General features: G+C 33.8%; 1 protein-coding gene across 1 annotated transcript in view; it reads right to left on the reverse strand.

Moving 5' to 3' along the window:
- The window catches only part of ST8SIA4 (ST8 alpha-N-acetyl-neuraminide alpha-2,8-sialyltransferase 4), a 96577-nt gene that overhangs the window by 70825 nt on the left and 7002 nt on the right, over positions 1–18750 (reverse strand). Inside the window, exon 3 of the mRNA XM_028096034.2 lies at positions 9421–9678. Coding sequence (XP_027951835.1) covers positions 9421–9678 — 258 coding nt within the window. The remainder of the gene's footprint in view (positions 1–9420; positions 9679–18750) is intronic.

Below are 18750 nucleotides of genomic sequence, written 5' to 3' on the forward strand. Positions count from 1 at the left end.
AGTCAATGGCCATGGCTATTAGGAAATGCAGTGACAAATTTAATTTTCAACTACAACACTTAAACAAGATGTGTATCATTCATATTAAGCTTTACAGTTTATCCATCTCTTTATTATATTTACAACTGATACTTAGAATAACATTTTGAAATAATAGGCCTATATTATTATTATCACTGGACAGTGGAAATAATGATGTTTAGATATTTATCCAATATGATGCTTCTATTAATTACCAGGAACCCAGCTTTTTGACCCCCAATATCTAGGGCATTTCACTATACTACTCTTCATATTTCTGTATTTTCTCTTTAATTGTAAGGGTTTAAATGATCTTTACTTATATATGACTTCTCTTACATATTAATTTTGAAATTCAGTGTACAATAATACATGAACACAAACCACATTTTTCTTAAGTCCTACATTAATTCTTTCATTCCATAAATAAATAGCATATACCTCAACATATCAATTTTGGTGCTAAATCCTGAAGATACAGGCTAAATAAATTAAACATATTGGGACTTCCAGCTTGCTTAGAGCTTAGTGCCCACGTATACTAGATGTCCAATACATCTCCAATCTTAATACACATAAAAATCACCGGAGCACTGTGATCAAATGCCCATTCTGACTCAGCAGGTTTGGTACAAGTTCTGAGATTCTGTAGTTCTAACAGACTTCCAGGTGATGCCAACACTGGCACTTCAGAACTACAATTTGTGTAGCCAGATTTACTTATATAAATATATATACAAATATAGGTAGGTAGATAATTTTAATTGATCCTTCATTGCTAGTTTTATATTTTTAGGAAAAAAAAATAGGAACCAATAGGAAATTAGGAGTGAATTGGTCAAGCATGGCAGGAACTAAGGATGATGATTAACAAAGGAGAAACCAAGCAAATAGAGACAGTGATCTAAGCTGGAGGGAAGACAGGGACAGTATAAAACAGAAAAAGGAGGTATCAAGAAAAGAATAAATGAACAAAATTAAATTTGAAATTCCAACTAGCCCAAACAGAAAAAGTGTTTTATAGCTCTCAGTTAACCATTTCGGAATCACTTAAGTCATATTCATGATTCTTAGCATCTCTGTTTAAGCACAGTGAGGAGCTGCATATCATGGTCAAAAAAATAACAGTTGCCAGTTGCAACTGTTAATTAACTCCTCCCTCAGAGGCTTCCACATGCCGTCAAAGGTAGTACAGAGTGGGACCATATTTACTTCTAACAGACTGGACATAGTCTCTCTTCTATGAAAAACCAGTAGGGATGGGTTGCCTGACATTTCCCTCAATCACCAAACAACCCAGAAACAGGAAAGAATGCACATTTTCCCACACCAAGGCGAGAATATTACAGAAGATGGAATGAAGGTTTGTTCTCCACCATCTCTCATTATCAATATTAAGAAATACCTGAAATTTTTTTGTCATTAGAAAATCACTATTGCTAAGCTCATAAAATTCTTGAGTATAGACAGCACAAATATTAGAACGTACTGTTTTGTAAATTCACATGGAGTAAATTATCTGAAAAAATTGAAAAAATAACTTCAGGAAAATTTAAAAGCACTTTAAATATTGTTTTCCAAAATCCAAAACAATTTTCACTGCTTAATGTAAGATATACACTGTTCTAATAATTTCACAACTATACAAATTTAAAAACAGATTTAAAAGATACTTTTAAACAAGTAGCTTTCTAAACTTATTTTCCTTTGTCTATGATTACATATAAATTATATATATATATATGATATATATTGTCTTCTAAACTCTAAATTCTTGGAATTTTGCAGCATACTTTTAAATATGTACATGTGGAATAAACAGAGCAGAGATTTTGTAGAGTAATTCTATCACTCTGTGGGCCCTGTGAGTAGGGAAACTGTAACAGTTTAGATAAAGAGATATAGTTTAAACAATAATCTCAGTTTCTGAATTAGAAAACTAAAGCACAGAAAGGCATACAACTTCATCAAATATCATTTACAATGAACTCTCCTTGGACTCTTGAACTTTATACTGTGTGATGCTTTTCCTATGCAGCACTCATTGATTCTCTCTCTCTAATAGTTAGCATATGTCAAGCCTCCCAAATATAAAATATAGAAATTAATATAAATAGGATACTTTCTCTAATGCTTACCATTTTTTAACTTAGTGATGAAGATTCTAGTGACATCATTCTTCTTCTTCATGCGATATTAAAAAGAACTATTGAAATTAAATTTAGCTCAGAGAAAGTGCTATTCATACTATTCCAAAGATTGTATGTAAACTCTAAAAGTGGGTACAACTATCCTACAATGTAACTACAGTAGAAGTCACCATGCTCTTTAGAGTGACTGGAATATTGTTCTACACCTTGTAAAGTGACTGAGTCTATTGATGGCCTAGCTAATTCTATAAGGTATGTAGCTGTTTGGTAGGTTCTTGGGCTGTTAGAAAGCTCATGGCACTACACTAATGCCTTGTAATGCTCTATGATATCTTCTTAGAATGTATTGTATGTGATACCCAAAGGTTAGTTACCTATCTAGAGTTCTTCTGGAATATTTCAAAGACTTCATGTAAAATTCTGAGTTTGAACAGTCTCATTCAGTACAGGAAGCATACCTTATATTCTCTTTCAAATATTTTGTATCATTCTGCAAAATTGGAAGTAACAGAGTTGGCCACAGACAAATATTTTAAATTTACCATGTGTCTTTAGAGACTTCTCATTTCAGTGATTATTCCTGACCCCACACAGACAGGCCTCCTGCAAGAAGGAATGTAAAGATCATCTTTCTGTAATTGTGCTCCATTCATGACTGGCCCATGGTTGGCACTCATAAAGGTTGGTTGTATGAAGAAACTAAGGTAGCAAGTTACTAGTACTTTTGAGAAAAAATTTAATGTTTACCTTTTAACACATTTTCATTTTAAATGACAATAAGAATAATATAAAACCAATGTGTTTCATGGGGAGAATTGTAGTTGATGTGGCACTTGGATGGAAGAAGAATTTGAGAGAATCATTTGTGGAAGCCTCTAAATTTCCTGTTTCTATAAATACTGGTACAAAGGAATGTTTCACAATTTTAAAATCACATATATTTTTCCTTCTTTGGTTTACATACATCATTAAATGATGTTAGAAGTGTAACAGTATCCAACTGAATATTTGGAATGTGTTTTTATTAATTAATAAAGTTATTATTAGGCCTAAAATTGTACTTCCCTTTTCTTAAAAATGCCATAGATATAGATTTTATTTGAAGATAAGACGAGCTTATCCCAGACAGGAAAAGAGACTATTGGAGATAAAATTATACATCGCACAGAAAATTCTTTCTGTATAGATCCTGGCCTGTGCCAAATCTATGGATGCAGAGGCACATAAAAGGAAATCATAGTTTCCTCTGGTTCCAAGGTAGCAGATTCAGAGAATTCAAAATGCCTATATCCAGAGAAGTAGGTCTAATGAATAATATTAAAATAATATTTCCTTTCCTGCCATTTGTGACAACGTGGATTGAGCTTGAGGGTATTATGCTGAGTGAAGTCAGAGAAACACAAATACTGTATGGTATCACTTACATGTGGAATCAACAGATCAACAACAGATGTGGAATCCGTTATTTAAGTACATTTTTCTGTCATTTAAGAATATATTTTACCAATAAATTCAGTATTTACTCAGTCATTAGTGAATCAAAACTAGGCTTTAACTTATTTTTCTTTTTTTTTTTTTACTTTAAACATAATATTGACCAGGGCTTTTAATTTGTGTAATATCCCACTGAAGTCAGCATTTAATTTAATTGATTAATTGATGATACAAACTGCCACCTAAAGGAGTATCTCTTTTAGGAGAGGAAATGCATGACAATGTGTGTGTGTGTGTGTGTGTGTGTGTGTGTGTGTGTGTGTGTTTGTATTTATGAATAGCTACCATTCTATGTGTAAACATACAAATAGGCACTTTTCACAGGCTAATTTTAAAATACTTATGCGGGGCATTAAAAATAGCATTCTCCAAAATCATACTTCACAGGACAATAATGCCACGTATATATGCCATGCCCTCCTCCCCCAATAAAACAACTGCTTGGAACAATAGATACCTGTGGGCATATAATAATGCATCGGTACATGATTAAACAAAAATGATAGCATTTTATTTTTATAAAGTCCTTTTGAAAAAACTAAAGATAAAGTTTAAAATTAAATTAATGTCAAATGAAGATTTTCTCTTAAAAAAATGCTTTGGTTTATTAAGTTAGAGGTCAAGTTGAATGTAATACCTAGATGAACCTGATCCTTGACGGGTCACAGAACTAATTAGTGCCTTCTGCAAACAGACCAGGCATAATTTGGCTCTCTCTTAACAAACTTACTAACAGGAGAAGTGGGAAACAAATAAACAACCTGGGAACATAGGCTATACATGCAATCAAATAACCAAAACTATCTTTAGATATGCAGATACACATGCAGTACATTTCTAGGAAGGTGAGAACCTTGAAAGATTCTGAAGATTGTCACTAAAATTTGTAACAACTTAACCAGTTTGATATGGGTGGGAAACTATTTCAAGGAGTGAGGGTCTGACTGAGTTTTTAAGAAAAGTCCTTCATGATGTTCTAGGGTAAAAGAGACATGTGTACAATAATGAATGGCCAAACATACTTGGGGAAGGAAAACGTATTTAAGACATAGATGATGAGACAGAATTCCATGAGAAAGACAAGAGCTTTAGGAAGGATTGAAGTTTGGTATAATATGTCATTGAAAACTACTGTGTCCATGAGACTCAAATGAATGAACTCCCCAAATAGCTATTATACAACCAAGATTATTTTCCGGTTAAACAATTAACCAAGGTTATTTGTTTCTAATCATAAGTGGATTCTTGCTAAAGTTTTCCTCATAAAATCAGAAACCTTATCCTAAAATCAGAAATATTTCCTTGTACATACTTTAATCTAGAATATTCCAACTTCTATTTTTGGAAGCTAGTAAAAAATAGGAAAAGAAAACAAAAGTAATTATGGTGATAATTTTCATGTCTTCGTTAGGATGATTATCCTCATTTTTTATACTTCTTGGTAACTCCATAATACAGCTGTAAACTTAAAGGATTGGTCATTATTTTGTTCTTGTTAAATAAGTTTCAAAAATAATCATAGCTCAGTAAAGTATAAGTAACCTCTTTAAGCTCTATTCCTAAAAACACTCGACCATTTGCAAATGCTCAAACACCAGTAAGTGACTTGCAATGGGTAGATAATAAAGTTCTGGAGATATAATGCACAACATAGTGACTATAGTGAATAATACTGTATTAGAGATTTTATTTTTATTTTTTTAAGATTTTATTTATTTATTCATGAGAGACAGAGGAGGAGAGAGAGAAAGGGAGAGAGAGAGAGAAAGAGAGAAGCAGAGGGAGAAGCAGGCTCCCAAGGAGCAGGGAGCCCGATGCGGGACTTGATCCCAGGACCCCGGGATCACGACTGAGCCGAAGGCAGACGCTTAACCATCTGAGCCACCCAGGTGCCCTGTATTATAGATTTTAAAGTTGCTAAAATACTAGGTCTTAATTGTTCTTACTATAAGAAAGAAGTGGTAATTATGTGAATTGACAGAAGTGTTAAGACTACAGTCTTAATTTCAGAATCAGAAGTGGGGCTGAACCCGGTAAGTTATATACATCCCAGGGTTAAAGCTTAGAGGGATGTAAGAACAAGAAGTCATTCACATGTAGATCCTGTATTAACAAACTTGAAAATTCTCTTCTTTACACTGCAACAATTTCCACTTCTGCTATAAAATCTTTACTTCATTTTTCCTGATCTCTGATTTTTAGCCTCTTCAGAAATTCTACAAGCTTTGGTTTTTCTTTCTTTTTTCTTCTTCTTCTTCCTTTTTTTTTTTTTTTTTTGATAAGATCATCTTGTCAGAGGGAGAGAGAGAACACAAGCAGGGGGAGCCGCAGGCAGAGGGAGAAGCAGGCTCCCCTCTGAGCCGAGAGCCCAATGCATGGCTCAATCCCAGGACCCTGGGACCATGACCTGAGCCAAAGGCAGATACTTAACTGACTGAGCCACCCAGGCGCCCTAGCCTTAGTTTTCTTTCACAACCATCTTCACACAGACTTCAATGTTTGGAGCTCATTACCTCCATTTCCATTGTCATTCCCTAATTAAATATTTTTACCTCCTCTTTGGACACAATTTTGTTTGTATATCTACATGTTGACGGAGTTCCTCCCCAACTCAGTCCAGTCAATATAATGGTTCAGGTTTTTAAAAGCTCAACTGATGTATAATCAATCTCTGATCCTGCATCCAAATGAGAAAAAGTAAAATAATAAAGTAAAATGTTTGTAGTTATATTCACTGTTATGAAATGTATTCACCTGATAGTGTTCTATTATAATTTTCATGGCTCTTATTGTTTTATGAAAAAATATTACCTATTTATGATTAATACTTAAGTATATTTATTTTTAAGACAACATTTCAAAAGAATTCTTTCAAGATCTATACTTTTACAGGGTGAATTCCAGTATAACCTCAAGACTCTAGGTAATCAACATAGCAAATTGGTATACTTTCCCAGCTATCCTTTTTTTTTTTTTTTGCAAAACTGCAAATAGTTTATAAATCTTTCTCTCTCCAAACAATGGTGACTTTTATCTCTTAAAGTCCTTCTGGAGGCTCTGCCCCAGGCCCTCAGGGTCAGTACCTTACAGATCACCTTTAGGACTGAAAAGCTCCACTGGAAAAAAACAGGTGTTCTATGAGTTTTAAGTTTTACTCACATGTAAATGAGATATTTTGTTAGAACAAATACTACTTATTGTGTATATATCAAGCACTAAGGCAGGTTTATTTTTAATTCTCTGCTTTTTCAAAGTAGGTATTTTTATCTTCTTTTAATAGTTGAGCAAACTGGGTTTTAGGCAGATTAATGGACTCACCTACAACCACAAAATTAACAGTTTGTATTTTAACAGTGAGCTGCCTGATTTAAAAACTCAATCCCAGCTTGCATTCCCACCAACAGTGTAGGGGGGTTCCCCTTTCTCCACATCCCTGGAGGTTCCTCAAAAAGTCAAAAATAGAGCTACCATATGATCCAGCAATTGCACTACTGGGTATTTACCCCAAAGATATAAATGTAGGGATCCATAGGGGTACATGCACCCCAATGTTTATAGCAGCAATGTCCACAATGGCCAAACTGTGGAAAGAGCCAAGATGTCCACTGACAGATGAATGGATAAAGAAGATGTGGTATATATATATACACAATGGAATATTATGCAGCCATCAAAGGGAATGAAATCTTGCCATTTGCAATGACGTGGATGGAATTGGAGGGTATTATGCTGAGCGAAATAAGTCAATCAGAGAAAAACATGTATTATATGACCTCACTGATATGAGGAATTCTTAATCTCAGGAAACAAACTGAGGGTTGCTGGAGTGGTGGGGGTAGGAGGGATGGGGTGGCTGGGTGATAGACATTGGGGAGGGTATGTGCTATGGTGAGTGCTTGAATTGTGTAAGACTGTTGAATCACAGACCTGTACCTCTGAAACAAATAATACATTATATGTTAAAAAAAAGAAGAAGAAGATAACAGGAGGGGAAGAATGAAGAGGGGGGGAAATCAGAGGGGGAGATGAACCATGAGAGACGATGGACTCTGAACAACAAACTGAGGGTTCTAGAGGGGAGGAGGGTGGGGGGATGGGTTAGCCTGGTGATGGGTATTAAAGAGGGCACGTTCTGCATGGAGCACTGGGTGTTATACGCAAACAATGAATCATGGAACACTACATCAAAAACTAATGATGTAATGTATAGTGATTAACATAACATAATAAAAAAAAAAAAACTCAATCCCATTTTACTGTGGTGGCTCTTAACCAGTGCTGTATATTTCAATTGCCTGGGGGAAACTTTTAAAACTGAAACTTACTTAAATTAAGTTTTAATCAGAGAAATACATATATACAATTAAGAAAAACCAAAATAATATTGTTAGACTGGTAGTGAAAGACGGCAATTCTCCACCTTTTCTCTACTCATCTCCGACTTTTTTCTCCAGAGACAACCACTTCTTTCTGTTTATCATAGTTTTTTAATAATGTGTTGATACTGTTTTACTGACCTCTCTATATTAGATCTTGACTGAATTTTCCCCATTACACACACCTCTCTCCTCTCCAATCCCCTCAATATTACACATTTTTTGTTGTATTAGTATTCAGTTTTACATAATTATGACTGACTTTATATGACTAGTATTATTCACAATAGAAGAATGCAGTGTAGGTCCTGAAAAACTTTGAATTTTCCTGTTTCATAATGGATTTGTTTCCTTAATTTTAAAAAAAATTTGCAGACCACCAATTCATCCTCAGACTCTGAAAAACTAAAAATCTAGCTATCTTTACATTGAACTATTTCATATTTCAACATACATACTTCATTCATTGAGCAAATTTTCCTGAAGAACTAAAAAAAGCCAAAAAAAATCAATGTCCAGATGCATGAATTGGAAACGAAAAACTAGTATCTATGATTTCATCCCAATCCCATTTCTATTGCTGTTTCTTTCAGTTAAAGTTAACCAAACACATGACTCATCAAACATCTGCTGACCATCAATGAAAAACAGGTATGTTTAATTATGTGAGAAAACTCAAAAACTAAAATATACTAACATACATAAATACCACATGTAAAGAATAATGCAGAGAATTTGGTGCAAGATATTAAATGTAAACTTATGTATATACTTTTTGGAAACTTGCTTTATGAACTTGTTATATTCTTAGAATCTGCTAAATAATTGTCATTAAAAGGGTAAAATTGCTTACATTTATTACATCATTACATAGAAATGTTCATAATCTTTATGAATAAATGAATATAATTTATTGTATACAAAAAGGATTGCAAATATATCAATTAAGTGGATTAAATGAATTAATCCATTCACTAATATAAAAATTAACTTAATTAACTAATAATTAACTATTAACTATATTATTGAAGGAATGAATTAATATTAAATTAATGGACATAAAAGAAAAACTATTAATAAAAGTCATTTTCCTGTGTATTAAATCTAATAGAATTGTAATTTGAAAAAAAAAAACCTGGTGTGAATCTTACTGCTATAATAAAATCACCTTTCCTTTCAATGACCATATAATTTTAATTTTATATCCCAGGGTAAATGTAAATTTGAACACTACACAGAAAAACATATCATAAATAAGTATTTGAGCTTTCAATAATCCTTAATGTTAATACTAGACTTACACATTTCTGTCAGTTTTCTACACCTCAGTAAAACATCTTGGAAGAAATTACAATCTTTAGGAAGAGAAGAAAGCTCACCTTATTACAAAATTGTGACTGTCAATCTCCTTTCCGCATTCACTATCTAGCAGAATGCCAGAATTTCCAACAACTGCACAGGTCTTAAATCTGCGATTTTTCATTGGTGAAACTTCGGGTAGGAGGCTGTGAAGATCCTGAGAAATATTTAGTGTCCGACGCCTGTCTAGGACATAGTGTATGACATCACCAGGCTTAAAACTGCTCTTGACCACTGAGACATCTCTTTCCGCATCTAGGAAACGAAGAATGTTCTTCCTATATGGAAATACAAGCAAAGTTTTCCATTAATGACAACATATCCAAGAACTGGTGATATCATGTATAAAGTAACATATGATAAAATGTAAATTGGCACACTACTAATCTTAAATTGTCAGGTGGTAATTAAACCAACCAATTAAGTAGATTCTATTGATATTGAATTTGTTCTTAAAAAAATCATTTGCTTATAGTTTCTCAATGATTTGGTAAATAAATATAGTATACACATCTATTTATGGAGTGAAAAATGATACAGAAAATTTAGTTTATTCTGTGCAGCCACTGTGGAAAACAATATGGAGTTTCCTCAAAAAATTAAAAAAAGAACTACTTTACTATCCAGCAATTGCACTACTAGGTATTTGCCCAAAAGATACAAAAATACTGACTCAAAGGGGCACATGCACCCCACTGTTTATAGCAGCACTGTCACCAATAGCCAAATTATGGAAAGAACCCAAATGTCCATCCACTGATAAATGGATAAAGAATAAAGAAGATGTGATATATACACTCAGCCATCAAAAAGAATAAAATCTTCCCATTTGCAACAAAGTGGATGGAGCTAGAGTATATTATGCTAAGCAAAATCAGTCAGAGAAAGACAAATACCATATGATTTCACTCATATGTGGAATTTAAGAAACAAAGATGAACATAAGGGAAGGGAAAAAAAAAAAAGAGAGAGGGAGGCCAACCCATAAGAGAATCTTAACTGTAGAGAACAAACTGAGGATTGCTGGAGGCGAGGTGGGCAGGGAGATGGGCTAAATGGGTGATGGGTATTAAAGAGGGCACTTGTGGATGAGCACTAGGTGTTACATATAAGTGATGAATCACTAGATTCTACTCCTAAAACCAATATTACACTATATGTTAACTAAAGAGAATTTAAATAAAAACTTGAAGAAAAAAATAAGAAAAATTAGTTTATTAAATAAAATGAAAATACCATGACTTGACTTTGCATAACCAGATATTCTGCTAGCTTTAATTAATTCTCTATAGTCATTTTGTTTTGTTCAGTATTGTCTAGTTAAGGTAAACAGAAATAAAATGGTTTGGAATTATATCTTACTTAAATCTATTAAAAGGATTAAACTTCCCAATAAATTTATATACATTAATCCAAATCATGTGTATATTACAATTATTTGAAGAAGAATAAAACTATAGTATATGAAAGTCCTTTGAAGCTCAAGAATCCAGGAAGAAAAATGGGTATGTTAGAGGGAAAAATGGATAGATAGAACACCAAACTATGCCCGACAGAGATAGCTGTTCCTTAGTGTTCTTCCTTCCAGTCTTCCTTTTAGTATTTGAATCTTCTGAGTTTTACTCAGGCACATGACTGCTCAGCTAGAAAATTTGCAAGTTTCCAAACTCAAGTGCAGCTGGTTTTGGTCATGTGAGTTTTCGTACGTGGGATATGAGTGTATAATGTGCATGGCTATACAAGAGAGAAATAAACTTCCAACATGTTGATCCATTGTATTTTAAGATATCACTCTTTTTTGATGGAAGCTTAGCCTATCCTGTGCATATTAAAGAAACTGATAACAGATGTGAGATGCTGTATAAACCAATATGTAAATGCTGAGTTAGATGATGGAAAATGAAAACAAAGCTATAGCTGGCTGGAAAGCTAGTGACCTTGGCATGATATAGCAAAACACCTAATAAAATGATTATCTGCAATAATTTTGGATTCAAATCCTATATCTAATAAGCCTGTTGCTCTTGGAGAAATGGTTAAAAGGAGTTTCTGTGCTGTTTTATGTTAGTTGCTCCTTCTAGCAAGGCAATAAAAGATGCAAAGTCAGGCATGAAGTAGCCAAGTTGCAAGCTCAACTTGGAAGGAAAGGAATATCTCTGGCAATGGCCTGTATGTTAACTGTGTGAAAGTCTGGAAATTGGGACCTCCAAAATGTTTCTAATACCCCACTTAGCAAGAGATACAACTGTAGATCAGAGCCATCCCAGGAACAAGAGTCATTGCCTTCTCACCTAAGTTTATAGATTCAAATGAGTTAGGAGGGAAATTAAGGGAAAGGAGGGTTAGGCTAGAATAGAGGAGACTCAGAGGCTGAAGAACTGTTCAGAAGAAACCTTCGGGTACAGTTATTTATACCAGTAATTAAGTACAAGGAAATGGCCCAGGAGCCTACTAAGTTTGTGAGGGAAATATATGGCCAAAGAAACTATGAGCCTTCCTACAGAAATCTGACCTCACCTCATCCTCAAGCTACCAAACATGTATCAGCCAGAAGCAATCTGAAAAAAGCTCTCTCCAGACTGGAAATTGGATATTAGTTACGGAAGTGCTCTTATTGTAAGCTTGTGTTTTCAGAGTGCTAAAAACAATACCATTGTTATGACATTTAAGATATGACAGACATGTTTTCCTTTGGTGCTATTACTCTTTAAGCTCTACCGCATTCATAAATGCTACTGCTGAGCACAATACAACCTACTCCCATTAATCCACCAAAAGGGCAATTCCCCCAATCACACTTACAAGCCAGAAGCATGACTAGCAAGAAGGGATGGAAAATAACTGAAATCTTCCTTTTTGTTTAGTTCTGGTTTGCTTTAAATAGGTCCCAGTTTAATGTGTAGTCTTATTAGAAAACCAATTGACTGAAAACTTTGTTTGACCAGGTTTGATACACAAGGTATATGTTCATTAAGTCTCTGGAAAATAAAATATTTTTTGAATTTTTTTCTTCAGTCAGGATATCAGGTTCATAAGTTGAATTTATAGATGAAAATCTGTATAAATGCCCTACAAATGAAATTGCTTGGGGAAAAAAAATGTAGTGATGCCTGACACCTGTATTTCAAAAAAAATCTCATTTCCTGTGGAAATGACAAGGCTGGCTCTAAAATAAAAACTGCACGGATGTGGTCAAATCGCTAAACTAGCTGGTATTATCATTTTCCTTCGAACATAGTTTAAGAGTGTTGTAGGTACTTGAAGATGTAACTCACAAGTAGTGAAATATTTGCAAGTGTGACGTGAATAGACCAGATATCCAGATTTGAAAGAAGACTTTTTAATTTGGAAATCCAAAAGGGGAAAATACTTTTATTCACGAAACAAGCTAACACTCAAATGCTTGTCAACTGATAGTAAAAGGGACTTTACAATAACAGAACCTTTGTTGTGTTATAGAAATTTAGCAACAAAATATTTTAAACATAGGTCTTTTACATTCCTGAGTATAATAGAACATCTTTAATTTGTTCACTCTTAGGGAAAATTGATATAAAAAAAGTGGATAATAAGAGTTCAGCGAAATTTCAGGGGCGCCTGTGTGGCTCAGTTGGTTAAGGGTCTGCCTTGGGCTCAGGTCATGACACCAGGGTCCTGGGATGGAGCCCTGTGTAGGGTTCCCTACTTAGTGGGGAGCCTGCTTCTCCCTCTCCCTCTGCCCCTCCCTGGACTTGTGCTCTCTCTCTCAAATAAATAAATAAAATCTTTAAAGAAAAAAAAGTTCGGCAAAATTTCAAAAGATACCACATTGCCTAACTCTTGAGATAAATGACATAATTATTAAATTCAGATAATACAATGTGTTCTTCCAAAACTGTTTTATAGGCTCAACAATTGTTTATTCTGTTAGGGGAGTATTTGCGTTTTTAAACTGAAAGAAGGGTGAAAGGGAACCTTGAATGTCTCCAGTAAGTTATTTTTCTTATATTGAACTAAACTTCTAGTTTCCATCTTAGGGCTTACATCTATGCATGGAAAATTATTTGAACTAAGATTCCTGGTGTAGGATTCAAGAAAAACTGAAAATAATTACTATGAGTGAGCAGTATTGTGGCTTCAATGCCTAATTTTTTTTTTTTTTTTGAAACAGTAAGGAAAGGTTAGAGTTTTTTTTTCCCTCCCTAACAAACTGTAGGCATTTTTTATTTTATTTTTTTATTTTTTTAAGAATTTTAGTTATTGAAAGAGAGAGAGCATGTGCACAAGCATTGGGGGGAGAGAAGAGGGAGAGGGACAAGCAGACTTTTTTCTGAGCACAGAGCCGGACTCGGGCTAGATCCTAGGGACCCTGGGATCATGACCTGAGCCCAAGGCAGACATTTAACCAACTGAGCCACCCAGGCACCACTAGGCATTTTTTAGATTATAGATGTAATAGACTATAAAACGTTCTGTGGATTTGCTAAGTCTAGTTGTTATTCACACTGTAAATATATGAAAAAAAGAAAACTAGTGCTTAAATACAATTAACTAAATGTCACCAGAAGCATGAAAAACTCTTACAGTGAACTGAACAGTACTTTCAGTATCACCAAGAACATGTATGCTTTTGCTCAGATAATTGACATAAATGAAGAGAGCAGATTAAACAAAATTATTTCAGAATGAGAAAGATAGAAAGGAAATTCAGTTTAACTTCTGGGTTCTAAAGAAACATGAATCGAGGCGCCTGGGTAGCTCAGTCGTTAAGCCTCTGCCTTCAGCTCAGGTCATGATCCCAGGGTCCTGGGATAAAGCCCGCGTCGGGCTCCCTGCTCCGAGGGAGGCCTGCTTCTCCCTCTCCCACTCCCCCTCGCTGTGTCTCTCTCTGTCAAATAAATAAATAAAATCTTTAAAAAAATAAAAAGAAAGAAACATGAATCAACAAAAGCTAAATTTTAATATGCAGGCTGTCTCAATACTAGTTTTCCTGATAGGTGATCAAGTCATTACCAGATATTTAAAGCAGGGGTTGTGTTTTGTGTGCGTGACTGCAGACCAACAACAACAAAAAGGATCCCTTATAGGATTTTAACTGTCATTTTGTGGGCATAATGTAACTTTTGAAACCCTATTAATAAGCAAAATCCTAAATTCAGCAACTGTCTTAATGTTAAAGATAACTGAAAGATCTAAAAATATGTTTCACTTTTAGTGAGACTAAAAATCTTAGTCATAAAGATTATTTTTTGTTAGGTAATGCTGGTTTAAACTGAAAGGCCGGTTGAGACTGTTCAACTGACAGGAATAGATTTTATACAGAAACTTTTCAACTGAATTTTCAACTAGAACTTCCCTTTCAACATCACACATCACTTGAAATAGCAGCTGCAGAGTTCCAGAGAATTAATTTACTAAACATTGTTTTCACTTGTGAAATGTTAAATATAGCTAACCTATCACCAGGTGCCACTCTTTCTTCTCTGTAGGTTTCTTGTCAACAACAAGCACACGTGCTGTGGCAACTAAAATTTAATCTAAATGACACTGTTGACTCCATCAGCGAGTATTGTTAAGACAAATCTTACAGCTGGAATGTATCACAAGTTGAGAAGCAAATTAGGTTATGATACATATATTAGGAATCAGTTTTTGCAAACTTTGGACTTCAGACAAAAATCACCAAATCAATTCAATTGTTACTAACGTGGTTTACTAAAAAGAAATTTAAAAAGGTTTAAGAAGTGCTGAGTGTTTCATTATGCCTACAAAAAAGTGGAGAGAACACACAATTTTTGGTCTCAAAGATTATTTTCGCAAGGCAAGATTCTTCAAAGCACTGAAAGAACATAACCTGTAGCTTGTTAGGGCTTCTGAGCTTAGGGTCCCAGGTGTTATAGAAAGATATTCTAGCATCGAAGAAAAATCCTACGCAGCCAAATGAAAAGGCAAAATGGTCTCAAAATGCTTGAAGAAAAGCATTTTTTAGTTTAATTTACACCTCAGATGGCCATTTGATTATTTGACCCAGGATTTAGTAATATTGGATGAATAATATATTTTATTATTTTGGAGCAAAAAAACTCTCCATTGTGTGTACTGCATAAGGCTGCATTTTTAGTATTAAAATAGAGTCTTCCAAGAAATTTGTTTCATGATAAGAGCTTTGGTTCTAGTTAGATAGGCCTAGCTTTGAAGCTTGACTCTGCCACTAACAAGTTGTATGATCCAAGATGTGCTCCTCCGGCTACTTACTGAACAGAGTAAGTAGAAGAATTGTATATGGACCTTTCTCTAAAGTAAATCAATGCATGCAACAGCAAGTTCCTTTTGGTAGGAAAGCATATATAAATTTGCAGTTAGGTTTAGTTAACCTGCGAGTTTGATCTGTTTAAAAACCTTGACATGGGATGATACTGACTTGAAAATAGTCCTTCTAATTATGATGTGCCTTGATGAGTAGTTGAGCTCATATATCTCTATGCATCCACATCTGGTATTGTAATTCCTTAGGTTTCTATTCAGCATATGAAGAATGAGGGGAAAATAAAAAAAAAAAAAAACAACCCAAAATGGGGAAAAAAGTGTCAAGTCACAAGTGTTGGACATGACCAAATACTCTCTTGGTACAATGTTTATAGATTTACTCACAAACATCTGATACATCTTAAATATGTCATTTCTTTTTTTTTAAGATTTTATTTATTTATTTGACAGAGAGAGAGAAATAGAGCACAAGCAGGGGGAGCAGGAGAGGAAGAAGCAGGCTCCTTGCAGAGCAGGGAGCCCAATGTGGGGCTCAATCCCTGGACACGGGGATCATGACCTGAGCTGAAGACAGATGCTCAACTGACTGAACCACCCAGGAGCCCCAAATATGTCATTTCTTAGCTTACAATAACAAAGAACAAACTACTACCAATAAAATCAAGTCCTTAACCAAGGTAATTATTTTAATTGTGAAGTTAGCTGTGGAATGGGTAAACTCTTCTAAATCTTGATGAATTTCCAAAGTACCATGAAGGTGGAACCATCTCTCTCAAAAAACTCCCCAGAGGTACGGTTGTTTGATGAACATATATGAATTAATTCTTGATGTGTTTATGAAAGTAGTAGAGTATATATAGGGTTGAAAAAATTAGTAATAAGAAAAAAATCATTTCTACAAATGTAGGGAAAAACAACATCATCAGTGACTGCTTCACATGTTAATACAAATAGATAAATAATTTATTAGGAATGTTACAAGAGCATTATAAGTTTAATGAGATTTTTAAAATGAGAAAGATTTGTAAGCATGGTTTAATCATGTAAGATCAAAAATGATTAGTTGTAATATCTTAATCAAAACTTCAAAGTAGAATTTTAAAAACACTTGTAAAATATGCCCACACCCACTCACAGAAACCAAGTAATATGGTTCTTCATAAATGTTACAGATGTGGGGAAGAAATAAAGAAAGATAATAATCCAAATTAGTTTATGGTTAGTTTCCGGTATGAAAAACAAGAGCTAAGCTAACAATAGGACATTTTCATATTCTAAATTTTTTATTACAGGTGTCAAGCTGATTAATACTCACAAATCACTAATGCTATAGGCAATTATAATTTTTATGAACTGTTTTCATGTTGTACAATAATAGTTTTACAAATTATTGTTTCCTTGTAAGGAAGTGACAACTTTGTATGTATTATTCAATATTTGCTCAATTTTTATTGTTTACTTCTTTATCTGTTAAGGAGAATCATATGAAAAGAGTACTAACATTTCATACATGATATCATCTGTTATAATTTAAAACAGATCACCTTCACAGATATGAATGCAATGTTCATTAATTTGTAAAATTACAATAATGATTTGCTTGGCTCAATTTATATTTAATACCCTTAGCTTGAATATCTTAAAAATAGCAAAATGTACCTCTGTAGCCTCATTTTTATATAGATACTAGGAAGTATATATTACTTAAACTATCGCTAATTACTTTTTGAATTTACTTATTAGACTTTACCTTATCTGATATAATATTTAGATATATTAATTAAACTATTACAATTTCTTATTTTACTTTACTTTCTTCCATTACTTTCTTTTACCTGATCTGCTTAGCCTTTCCTAATTGGCTCCCTTCTAGCCAAATCTTTCAGTTTGAAAGTTCCTTTTGAGACATCCTTATAGATCAAATATTTCCTTCATAAATCACCCATATTTCTCTCCTTCCAATATCTACCTCCAAGAAATATGAATCCTTATTCTGTTTTAAACTAAACCATGCCTGTATTTATGACCAGAGTTGTCAAATTTTTCATTTTCTTAAGAGTATATGGAAATCTGTACTTTTAAAGAAATCTCCTAATTTAATACTGGTTTTAAGGGTTTTTATTTATCCAGTTGAAATAAATCTTGCTTGCTGACCATATTCTACCCAGAAGACACCAATTTATAGACTCTGTCATCAGACCCTACTCATCTCCTCATTCTTGTACTCTGCCTACAAATACACAAAATTTCCCATAACTAAAAGCAACCAAGTACACACTATTTGATATTGCCATGGTTTGATTCCTGTTTCCCATTCCAGCCACTTCCAAAGCTTCAAAACAAACTATTCCTGAATTTCCCTGGCACCCATCTTTTTAAAAAATTTCCAATCTTTCAAGTGTATTTCAACATGGAGTGAGTGTCTTTGCTGCAATGCATTTTATGAACTGCTATGTATATTCTGAAGATGAGTGTTAGCAGACTCTTCCTGCAAGTCGCTCATGATCTACATGACATGTAGGTATGATCCAAGAAGTGAGTAGATAGAAACCCAGACACACAGATCAATGGTTTATCCTTGTAATGACTTACAAAATCTGTGCAGTAATGTCCATTCATTGAATGATTAGAATTTTGCCAATATGAAATTGCAATGATTTTATTATGTAAAGGATAATTCTCTAAAACTTTCAAAGAGTTTGATTTACTGAAATGCTCTGATTTAAACATATCAACCAACATAGCAATGTAGTTGTAGGAAAACATGATGTGTTTGCTTCCTCCATGCTCAGGAAGGTCTGGCCCTAACCTTCTTATTAGTTGTAGAATTGTACTAGAAGAAAATAAGATATAATAGATATATGCAGGCATTGAGTTTGATTTCGAGAGCTTGTTTCAGGCAAAATGCCAAAATCTTACAAAGAATAAACCAGTACTCTAGAAAATTTATTTTCTGCCTTTTGCCAATTTAGGATATAATTACTGAGACTTTTATTACAGAAACTCACATAGAAATATCCATCTATAGAGTAAATAAAATTTATTTAGAATAGTCAGCAAAATAGGAGTTGGATAGGCTCTACTTTCATCCAGTGTGAAAAGAT

This window comes from Eumetopias jubatus, unplaced genomic scaffold (assembly GCF_037043125.1).
Source record: "Eumetopias jubatus isolate StellerSeaLion01/CBP00866 unplaced genomic scaffold, mEumJub1_p1.0 scaffold_5, whole genome shotgun sequence".
Classification (NCBI taxonomy): Eukaryota; Metazoa; Chordata; class Mammalia; order Carnivora; family Otariidae; genus Eumetopias; species Eumetopias jubatus.